This window comes from Sinocyclocheilus anshuiensis, unplaced genomic scaffold, assembly GCF_001515605.1.
Source record: "Sinocyclocheilus anshuiensis isolate Anshui unplaced genomic scaffold, SAMN03320099.WGS_v1.1 scaffold1151, whole genome shotgun sequence".
NCBI classification, from domain to species: Eukaryota; Metazoa; Chordata; class Actinopteri; order Cypriniformes; family Cyprinidae; genus Sinocyclocheilus; species Sinocyclocheilus anshuiensis.
The window spans coordinates 497,556-508,822 of record NW_015548202.1 but is presented as its reverse complement, the minus strand read 5'-3'; the positions used below and the strand labels follow the sequence as shown (position 1 = coordinate 508,822).

Genomic DNA, 11,267 nt, shown 5'->3' with positions numbered 1-11,267 from the left:
CATTTCCGACGAGTGCTTGCGGTGTTCGGCCAATCACAATGCACTGGGTCAGTTGGCCAATCAGAGCAGACTGCGCTTGTCGGAAGGAGGGCCTTTGAAGAAAACGAAGCGTTTGAGAGAGGCGGGGCATAGAGGACCTACAATAATGTACAGTATTTGAAAAATAATGTGTTTTTTGAACATTAAAATAATGATCTTTAAAAAAGCATCATATGACCTCTTTAAGGAAACTTTTGTCTTGTCTCCCGAGGCCACAGGAGGGCGCAATGAGCAAAATAATGCAGCACATTTAAATTGTAAACACAAGGAAATAAGTCTATAAAAAAAACGTGCATTACGTCTATATTAACTCTTATAAATCAAATATAATTTCGTAAATTGCATAAACAATTATGAACAAAACAGCATCATGTATTTATGCATTGCTTAATACAAAGAGCCGAAGCGCCATTTACTCAGATTGCATTTAAAAACATATGAGATGCAGTGAAAAAGGAATAAACCTCCACAAATTCGCGATGTGTTCTCTAAAAGTTTAAACTGTTTTAACTTTGCATGGCTACATCTCTTGCATGAGACGCGAGGGCAGCAGTTTCATCGCATCTCGTGCGCCACTGATGACGCTCCCTGACGCACTCCTAACATTTGATTGTACTATTTTTTCATTCAAATGCAAATGTTTATTTTAAATTCGACTAATATTCATATTTTTTATTCACAATCTCCTCATCACATGCAGGCACAGCCCTCATGTTCGTGTTGGTGTGTGCTGTCTGCGTCACTCAAAGCACGTGCCTATATCGTGCACTATATCAAACATTTTTCATACCGTTAACGAAGGTGTACCGTCGATAAATATCGATACCGTTTTATCGCCCAAATGGCTTGGTTTCGGTTTTAACCTAATCAAGATCTTCTCCGCATTGAGCTTCTATATTTCTATAATATTTTGAATGCATAACGCAGCAACTGCGCGTCTCGTGGGCTAGACTAACAAAACTTTAAAATGCAACAACGTCACTTACATCATCATCGCATCTCGTGCGCCACTGATGACGCTCCCTGACGCACTCCTAACATTTGATTGTACTATTTTTTCATTCAAATGCAAATGTTTATTTTAAATTCGACTAATATTCATATTTTTTATTCACAATCTCCTCATCACATGCAGGCACAGCCCTCATGTTCGTGTTGGTGTGTGCTGTCTGCGTCACTCAAAGCACGTGCCTATATCGTGCACTATATCAAACATTTTTCATACCGTTAACGAAGGTGTACCGTCGATAAATATCGATACCGTTTTATCGCCCAGGCTTATTTAAAATGCATAAATTCAGTTAGGGTGAAGAAAAGCTTTTGGCTTCTCTCCTGAGGCCACAAGAGGGCGCATCGAGCAAAATATTACTAATGCACATTTATTCAAAACATAAGATAACATGACTAATCTATCTGTGAAAAAAGTGCATAATGTTTAAAATAATGTTTATAAACCAATTATAATTAATTAAGTTGCTTAACCAACTATAAACAAAACAGCATCATGTATGTATGCATGCATAGTTTAATACAAAGGATGGAAAGCCAATCACACAGAGTACATTTTTCATTTAAAAACATGAGATGCAGTGGGATGGGGAAAAATGATGATAAATATGCGTTCTGTGTGAACGGCTTGGTTGCAGTTTTGATGTAAACAAAATCTTCTCCGCATTGATGTTCTCTTTTTCCGCAATATTTTTAATCAACAACACAGCAGCGCCGCATCCAGTGGGTTCAACTGGATAGGCTAACAAAAACATTATAATGCAACGACACTTACATAGTCATCGCATCTCGTGCACCACTGATAAGGCTGCCTCCTTAACGCACACCTAAAATTCGAATGCAACGTTTTTGCATTCGAATGTGGATTTTTATTTTAAATTCGACGAATATTCGAAATTCAACATTTTTTTGGACAGCCCTAGGAAGATCATATAATAATTTTCCCGTTTTGTGGCACCAGAGCAGTTCAGCACACAAGCATAAGGCTACATGAAGATCAAGTCAGTTGTTTACAGAAGACTGATGGGTCGGTAACTCATCTGGTAGCAGTTTTGATCAATTTCTCTCTGTGGTTTAGGTTTGGATAGATGAAACCGGTTCTGGACTGAGAGCAATCTAAATGATATTCAGCCCAAACCCACATAAATTATCTAAAAAAAACCACATGAGAATACACACAGGACTTGCTGGGAAAGCCCACACATCTTCAACAGGAAGACCAAAATTTGATCCATTTTATCTTTTATAAAACAGCAAAAAGAAACAAAAACCATCAGGTCAAAACAATAGAGTAACTTGATACACACTGTTTCCACATTCAAATCGCCTTTACAGTTTCTGCTTTTCCTCCCATGTCTCTTTATGTTCTCTTTTACTTCTCTCCACTTATCCAACTACCTTTCGGGGCTCAAAATTCAGGATTTTTCTGCTCTTTATACTTGCTCTATCAATATTTTTACTGGCCCAACTACAAAGAAAAAAAGATAAGTTTTATTTTTGGGCAACAAATATTTAAGTCTGCAAAAAATAAAAGCACAAGAACATGATTAAAAATGGTAAGAATGGTCCAACCCAAGCACTGGCCTTTCCTCTACTGCATTTATCTTCTTCTTCTGTAAACTCAGCTCTATTAAGAACTTTGCTTGTCCTGACATGAGCCAAGCACTACACTTTAGATCCCACGGCGGCATTTGCAATGACCCGCCCTGCACCAGAATAACCTGTACCTGTGCGTACCTGTCCTTCCCCATATCCCTGACAAACACAGAGACTGAGAGAACTTCCCCTCTGCTCCTGTCAGATCATGACATAGTCCAGGTCTAGCCTAGCTCAAAGAAAAATTGCATGTTTACGGGCCACGCTTTTGGAGAGCTTAACAAGAGAGCAAGAGGGCGAGAGAATTCCAGCTCACGTCACGGTAAAACTTGGCAGGCGAAAGCACATAGTTCAAGTTCAATGCACTGTGAGCGCTGAAAGCTGTGTGGCGTGGTCGCTGTATTGATGTTTTTTTTCTTGGGCTGAATACGGCCGTTGATAACAGATCCAACTCAAAACACTATGAACCGAAACACAGAAAAAGCACCTAAAATACCTGCTAACACAATTGTAGGGTGATGTCCAGGGGATTGCTTATGGCTTTGAGTGGTTTTTTGCATGTTGCTTATTTGCTCAAGTCAAAATGTCTATAGTGTATTTCTGTGTCTCCTCAACTAGAGGCCCTTGGCTGAAAAGCCTATGGCAATATATTTAATACTTCCCAAGTAAGAGGCATACTAACTTAATAAAAAAAACTCTAGTGGTGCTTTTTCCCATTTTTGAACTGTAACCATTGGCATATAATGCATCAAAGACTACTCGTCAAGTCAACAGATTTCACTGATAGACCTATACCAATCTCTGTGTAAAAATAAAATGATGTCATTTCGCTAAAGTCATTTTTGCCCCCCTGTAGTTTGGCTCCAAATCTCAGCTGAAAATTGTCATTTTGTCATTTGTTTTTCTTCAGAAAAAATATGAACAAAATCAGAAATTTATGCCGGGGAAGACCCTAGGGAAATTTGGTTGATTTGACCTTATAGCATAAACTGTGCAAGACAATTTGCACGCTAAATTTAACAAATTACTAGATGCTTGGGACAAAAATGCCCCCAAAATTGAAGATTAGGGTGCAAAAAAAAAAAAAAAAAGAATGAAAAGTGTTGATTTCAGCACTGCATTTGGATCTGCTCAGGTTGCATCAGTGTTTTTTAAGTGTTTTTGAGCATTAGAACCATCATATTCTGACTGACTGAAGTAATTGGTTAAATTGAAGTATTTGACCTGAAAGACAACACAGATATATTTAATAAGGTAATTATAAAAATGTAAATGTTAAAATGGTTGTAGCAATGTTACCCCTTCATGGAGCTAAGTTAATTTCTGGTTACAAGTTTGTTCAAATCACTAACCCCAAGTATGCGTAATAGGAAAAGTATTGCTTGAGTTTCAACGTGAAATCAGCCAATGGTAAAACAGCACATTGGATTCGTTAAGTGTTGCTGACAGACCGATTAAGTCAGACTGAGTGTCTGTGAAATTGTTTTTGTCATCTCACTGATTGATCTTTCACAATCCGTCTCCATCTCCTGAGGTCTGACGTTCACAAATTTAATCAAGTCCAATTCAACAGCCTGCGCGTCTCACAAAAAGCACAATTAACACTGTTTCCAGCTTGTGTGCTGATCTGAGCACTGAACCAGTGAGACCCAGTTTTATAAGGACGCACAATGAGGCATTCTGGGTTTGAATCAGGCCTTCACGTGGACGGTGTAATCCTGTTGCGTCTGCAAGGGTTAAGCCAGTCTGATTTTAGGGTGGTCCCGTTTGTGTGTGGTTTAAGTATGTGTGAGTCATGCGAGGACAGCGTAATCGCAAGCAGGAAGAGCGGAATGACACAATAACCTGTTTTTGTGAGGATTTACGAGGACAGATTGCTGCCGTGTGTGTGCTGAATCAATCTGAATAAAGCTGCTTCGTATTCCAGAACGGCTTTCTGAGAGCAAGATTTACTGAGAAAGAGAAATACGTTTAGATGCACTATAAATGAAAAAAAAGTGTCTGTTTTTGCCCTCTTTTTGAGATTACACAGAAAGGCAAGAAAGTGAGCAAAAAGAAAACTATTTAAACACAGTGGTAAATTTATGAGGAACTGGAACAATAAATGGATGAAATCCAACCGTTAGAGTCAAACTCTCACTGATGTAAGCAACACGTGATTCAATGCAAAGTTACAAACTGTACAAAACTCAAAAAACTAGGAATAGTCCTTGCATTAAGCCAAATAAAATATTATCAACAAAATTGAAAAATTCTAAACAGATACAGAGATGAGAAATGGCTTCTATATGCACACAGTGACCTGCAGTATTTAACACTAATATGCAAGGAAAAAACAACTAAATAATCCAAAGAAATTCATAAATCAAATGGCAAACAGGCTTTAAAAAAGGCTTGTAGAGAATATATTTATCTGATAAATTCTGCCAATTCAACACCATTGGCAGGTGCTAAAGTTAATTTTGGACCCTAAACATCACATTTCTACCACACGCTTGCGTTTAATACCAAAGTTAATATTTATGATTACCCATAAAGGTTGGTGGAGTTCAACAAATACACAGCTGGAAAAGAGTCACTCTCAAGTCTTGAAACAAAGGGGCCATTTTTCTCTCGCTCAAAGCCAAAATGCAAAGCATCAAATTAGAATGTCGAACACACAGCAGCGACCTGCAGCTTTAAACATGAACTACCTGAGTGCAGGCTGTGCACAGTCACAAACCTGCAAAACCATTCCATCATCAAGCCCGATTATTTCAGACTTCACTTCCTGTATTTACTCTATACATTTTCTTATATCTAAAACATCTCAGAAAATGCTTGTATGTTCCTTTCCCTGTATTTTCAGTAAGGGTTTTGGTTTAATCATTGAAGGACCAGCGGTAACAGGGTCACCATAAGGACTTGTACCTCTCCAGTGGTCTCCATAACAACACAACCTTCGCCCTGTTTCCTCATTTTCAGTGGTGATGCAAGATAATACAGGCAGAGCATGTGCAAGGACTGCTGCGGCACATGTCGAAATCGGTGTGTGGTCATGAGTTAATCTTTAACGCAATGCAGGGAATTCTCATTTCATTCTGTTTGTCGGGGCCAAATCAGATCATAAGCAATCAACCCAAAATCTGAGCAGTATGCATTCATAACCTGAGCTCCTATAGATACTGTATACATTCAGTATTATTTGCCACTACTCAGTTTGAGTCAAACATGAAGGCAAAGTTCACGGTGGCTCACAGCTTCTGCAGGTGCGTGTGCGTCAATGTGATTTTAGCATGAATGGGGGGGAAATAGGCCACAGTCTGTCTGTGCCTGGCCAGCTGCCTGTGGCAAAGGATCGTGTCTGTCCTCCTTCAATCTTTTTTCTCCTCTCCTCTGCCCTAAAAAGAGCTCTCAGCACATCCACTGCCTCAGCGATAATCATTTTAGATGAAGCACAACCATCATACCAAATCTAATTTCTAGAGATGCAGCAATACAGACCCAGCTTTAAAAAAATAACATTTTGCTAACATTCCCATTAAACAAACATTATGGGAATGTTACTTTTGAATGTTCTCTGAATCATAAGTATTAACATTTGTAAAAAGTCAGACGAACGTCCAACTAAAATGTTTCAGAAAAACAATGAGTGATGTATAAATTATGTTTTTTGTGCTAACGTTTTCAGAATGTTGTTAAATACCAGATAACTTTACAATAGAATAAACATTCTATTGACATCATCGGAAGAATGTTTGTTTATAACTTTGAGAGAACCTTTATCATTCAATAAATATCCAATTAACAATATGACGGCCCAAAACAATCAGTGAAGTTTCAATAATGCATTCAATTCACTGAATTATGCAAAAACAGGGTTATTAATGTGAAATCACATGCCTTACGTCTAATCAGGTATTAAAACATTATAATGCACAATATGCCAAAAAATATGCCTAACTGCTTAGTAATCCAGAAGTTGGCATACAAGAATTAGAATTATGAAAAATTAGAAAAATGAGGCATTATATTATCTGCCTAATCAAACTGATAATAATAAATGTCTATATTGTCAGTAAAACATCATGCATCCCATGTATTTCCATTCAACTACAATTCTGAAGCTCGCAGCATGACAATCACCAATTTGAACCAATTCAAGCTTTCGTTTTGAATGCACACCATCATTGTAATTTTGGCTCAGCTCTGAAATTCCCACGGCTGTCTGGAAGGATCTTTCCCCGGGATACTCACTGTGATGACAGCCTTGCTGAGGCAGAGGGAACCGCGGCAGCCGTACTCGCGCTCGTCCTGGGATTTGTAGTAACTCAAAGTGTTGTTCTTCAGCACGACCCAGCGGTCCTGCCATCCGTGAATGTAGTTAGTCCACTGCAGAGAAACAAAACTGTTATAAGAAAACAAAAAGCTGTATCTAAGAGTGTGCACACAGCCATACTGATGACTAATGACAATAAACATATGATGCATAGTTCAATAAAACAATTGATTGTGTTCTTGAATACATACTAGATAGATATACTTCACATGGGAGAGGGTTTAAGTCATTGCATGTGGAATAATACACTAATCTCTTATGGAATATGCTCCTCTCATCACAAAAACAGATGATCAGTTGTCTGAGTCATGAGGAGAGGTTTTCTCCTTTAATCCCATCAGGAAGAAAAGACTAGCAGATGAACTCTAGTAACCCCGACTAACTCCAGCTTCTGCCCAGAACCTGCTGCACCCCTTCTGAATTATATATGCATAAAGAAAGATATCCATGCATCACATATTAAGTATTTATCATAAAATATCAAAAAACAGTCTTGGGTAACATTACCTTGGGCCTTGCTGTCTAAAGAGCAGCATATGGTCACCATGCACGGGAAATCACCAAGAAAAATATACCGTAATGCGAGCAAACCAGTAATAAGGGTAAATCAGCTTTCCATTGATATATGGTTTGTTAGGATAGGATAACATTTGACTGAGATACAGCTATTTGAAAATCTGTAATCTGAGGGAGCAAAACAATCCAAATATTGAGAAAATCGCCTTTAAAGTTGTCCAAATGAAGTTCTTAGCAATGCATATTACTAATCAAAAATTACGTTTTGAGATATTTACGGTAGGAAATTTACAAAATATCTTCATGGAACATGATCTTTACTTAATGTCCTAATGATTTTTGGCATAAAATAAAAATCGATCATTTTGACCCATATAATGTATTTTTGGCTATTGCTACAAATATACCCGTGACTGGTTTTGTGGTTCAGGGTCACATATATTGTTTAAACTGTTAAGCATTTGTAGTATTTGTTGTACTGCGTTTGATTTGTGCTTAATTTAATTAAGAAAACCCATGCGTCCGGGCAGTAACGTTAATGAGGAGCAGATCAGAAGTAAAACATTGAGCATATTACGGTAATAGGTAACGTTAAAAATGGTTTCATTGTCATGCAAATAATGTCACCATGCAAAATATCTTAACTAAAATCGGTATAATTACTGTTTGCGATTAACTTACGATTTTGGTCATTTTCTTGACAAGCTGCGTGACATTCATCCAACCGCCTGACGTTTGTTTACATCGGATCAGGTGGAAACACACACACAAACACACGCTTTCCCGGTTCGGGAGGCATTATTCGGCATCGTAACCCACCTTACTGAGCACCCCGCCTAATTCCGCCACCCCTCCGTGCGGTCCGGGTCCCGGTTCGACGTCCAGATCCTCGTCGGAACCGGAGGAGTTCCAGCTCTGGCTGTCCGGTAGGAGTCTGCCGTTAGGAAGCGGGTTGGAATTCATAACGAATCCAACGAACGCTCCGCTGAGGCGGAAAAAAACGACAAAAACAGAAAAAACGCGGGCGTAATATCAGCGGCGAATGTCCGTTACAAGGCCTCGCATCGATTACGGTGTTGTCTATCCAGAAAATCCCGAAAATAAGCGAAAGATGTGGAAGCACACCGTCCTTGTGTTGATTTCACGAGCGTCTGTGAGGCTGCGCGAGGCGAGCGCGAGAGACACCCGCCCCCTCGCTCACTCTTTCCCTCTCTCTCTCTAAAAAAAAACCGCCCTCTAAATCGACATCAGCTGCCAAAAGAGATTCTCCTCACTTACAACAACAAATATTCGCGAATGTAGGAAAATGTGGAAAATAAAAAAATATATACATTAATTCCGCATTTCTAATTTTTGAAGGCGGTGTACGCCCTGGCTAGTGTATGACGTCACCGAAGCCTCGTTTTCCTTAAATGGAAACTTTCGCCCCGCCCTTCTGTAGAAATGATTGACAGTTTGAAAGAAACGCCCTCAAAATGCACTCAGCTTTTGGATTTGGCAGCATTTGGGTGAATATTGATAACACTCTAAAATAGCTCATGTAAAAATTAATTATGTATCACTATGTGGTTATATTGGTGTGAGTGCCGTTTGTTTTTAACAAATATTGATTGGTTAAGTGTTAAATAGCTCTGAGTAATCATCATGGTAACGGTTGGTATCAAAACAATCACGTGAATGCAGCCTATTTTCATCTAATTGCAGGTTTAGTCTATATTTTTTTACATTTCCACTCAGGAAAATGTGACTTATACTAGCAGAACCTAAAATCTATGATGTTGTGGTTTGTTTTCAGGCCTTTGCTATGGAGTTGCTAAGGTGTCCTGAGATTGTAGCGCGTTTGTATGCGGTTAAGTGTGTTGTTTGGTTGCTAGGATGTTAGGTGTGTTGTTTGGTTGCTAGGATGTTAGGTGTGTTGTTTGGTTGCTAGGATGTTAGGTGTGTTGTTTGGTTGCTAGGATGTTACGTGTGTTGTTTGGTTGCTAGGATGTTTACTCCAATCACCAACTCTAATGTGAGCAATAATGAAAGTGTGAAAGCGGTACTTGACTTATTAGTAAACACTACAAATGAAGACTAAGGTTTGCTAAATTAGTTTTGCGTTGACCTTTTCCTTTTTGCTTGGTGTTAAAATCATTTAGAAACCACATACTATGATTTTTGGCATCGTTTTAGACTGATCTGATTTCTATGAGGTTGAGTTTTAAAAGAAATGTGCCAATATGAATGCAGGTTTATTTGTCAGATTCACACAGATTGGTGAAAAAGCATTGCGTAAGTGGGAGAATCATTTAGTGCAGATTCATGTAGCTGCTAAACAGACAGAAAAGTGTGATCTGTTTCCTCTTCCTGTTGACCTCTGGTGGAGAGCGTGCACATGTGACTCATCACACATAACTGTGAGCTCCAAATTGGCGGCACAAACACAATTGTTCTTTAATTTTAAAAACTGAAACCTGCAGTTTTCAAAACATGATATGAATTATATGTGGGAAAATATTCACTTCAAGGTTGTGGTCATGATGACATAATTTAATAAGATGATGTATAAGAAATGTATCAAATGTAACACATTTGTTTTATTTTTGTCTGGTGTTTTAGGTAGTGTTTTTTTATATATATATTTAAAATCACTCAGATCAATTGACAATTGTCGATATTATATCATCATGATATAATATTAACATTATGATATTAAATCATTCAACTAATTTTAATATTTTTGAGCCATTGGCATTTTCATAGTTGTGGCAGCTGGTGTTGATTTAAAGAGTGCTTATACTCACACACTATTTTTGTAAAGTTGCATTTAGCCTAATAATGGATGCACAGATTCGAGTGTGCATCTTGCAAATGGCTGCTGAATGTCTTTATACAGTCATTGTGAGCAGTGCTCGGTATCTCTCATTCATAGCAGTTGTGCCATCAGCTGTGCATCACTCCCCTGTGACTGAAGCTCAGAAATTCAGGTCACTTTACTCCACTGAGCTCTGCTAACTGGAGAAAGAGGACTCTGTCTATGATATAATGCTATAGACCACAATACCACCTCATTAGTTTTGCCATTAAGGTTACGCATGCATATCAAAAGCAAAGCATTAGTGCCCAACCATAAATGTTCCTGACACTTTCCATTGGTTTCCACACATTTTGTCTGACAGGTCTGGGTATACTGCCTTCATCTGAATCACTGTGGCTGTGCTGAAGAAGAAAGGGAGCTGGATGGATGTTATAGATGGATGACGGTGAATCAGTGGATGCGTCACTATGGAGGTTTGGTGATTTGAACGTAAGCTGCAAAAGATGTGGGCAGGTGAATGCATGGATGGATAGGCATTTTTAGCAGTCTAATTATGTTATAGCTGATGTGTGAGAGAGATATAATATTATATATATAACATTATAATCCATTCTGTTCTTTCATACATATGAAATATAAATATCTGAAAAAATATAGGAAAAAAACAGTAGAAATTTTAGTTTGAAAAAACAAATATGCATTTTAAAAATAATATTTTATAGTTTTAAATATAAATATGAATAAATATAAATTTATCAAAATATTAGTGCTGTCATACGATTAATCGCGATTAGTCACATCCAAAATAAAAGTTTTTGTTTACATAATATATGTATGTGTACTGTGTATATTTATTATGTTTATATAAATACACACACACATACAGTATATATTTAGAAAATATTTACATGTATGTACATTTATATATTTATATTCTTATATTTTATATTATATATAAATATATTTAATATATAAACATAACATATTTTC

General features: G+C 37.7%; 2 protein-coding genes across 3 annotated transcripts in view; one reads left to right on the top strand and one right to left on the bottom strand.

The window, feature by feature from the left end:
• Positions 1-8,769, bottom strand: part of LOC107653365 (collagen type IV alpha-3-binding protein-like) — a 32,804-nt gene extending 24,035 nt beyond the window's left edge. Inside the window, exons 1-2 of one of the 2 annotated variants that reach the window (XM_016440064.1) lie at positions 8,297-8,769; positions 6,880-7,014 (exon numbers count right to left, since the gene is read on the bottom strand). In XM_016440064.1, the coding sequence (XP_016295550.1) occupies positions 6,880-7,014; positions 8,297-8,440 (279 nt within the window). In that variant the 5' untranslated portion in view covers positions 8,441-8,769. The remainder of the gene's footprint in view (positions 1-6,879; positions 7,015-8,296) is intronic. The other variant, XM_016440063.1, reaches the window with a different exon arrangement.
• Positions 8,770-8,930: 161 nt separating this feature from the next.
• The window catches only part of LOC107653383 (synaptic vesicle glycoprotein 2C-like), an 85,973-nt gene continuing 83,636 nt past the window's right edge, over positions 8,931-11,267 (top strand). Inside the window, exons 1-2 of the mRNA XM_016440086.1 lie at positions 8,931-8,985; positions 10,639-10,790. The gene's annotated coding sequence lies outside the window, so the exon portion shown is untranslated. The remainder of the gene's footprint in view (positions 8,986-10,638; positions 10,791-11,267) is intronic.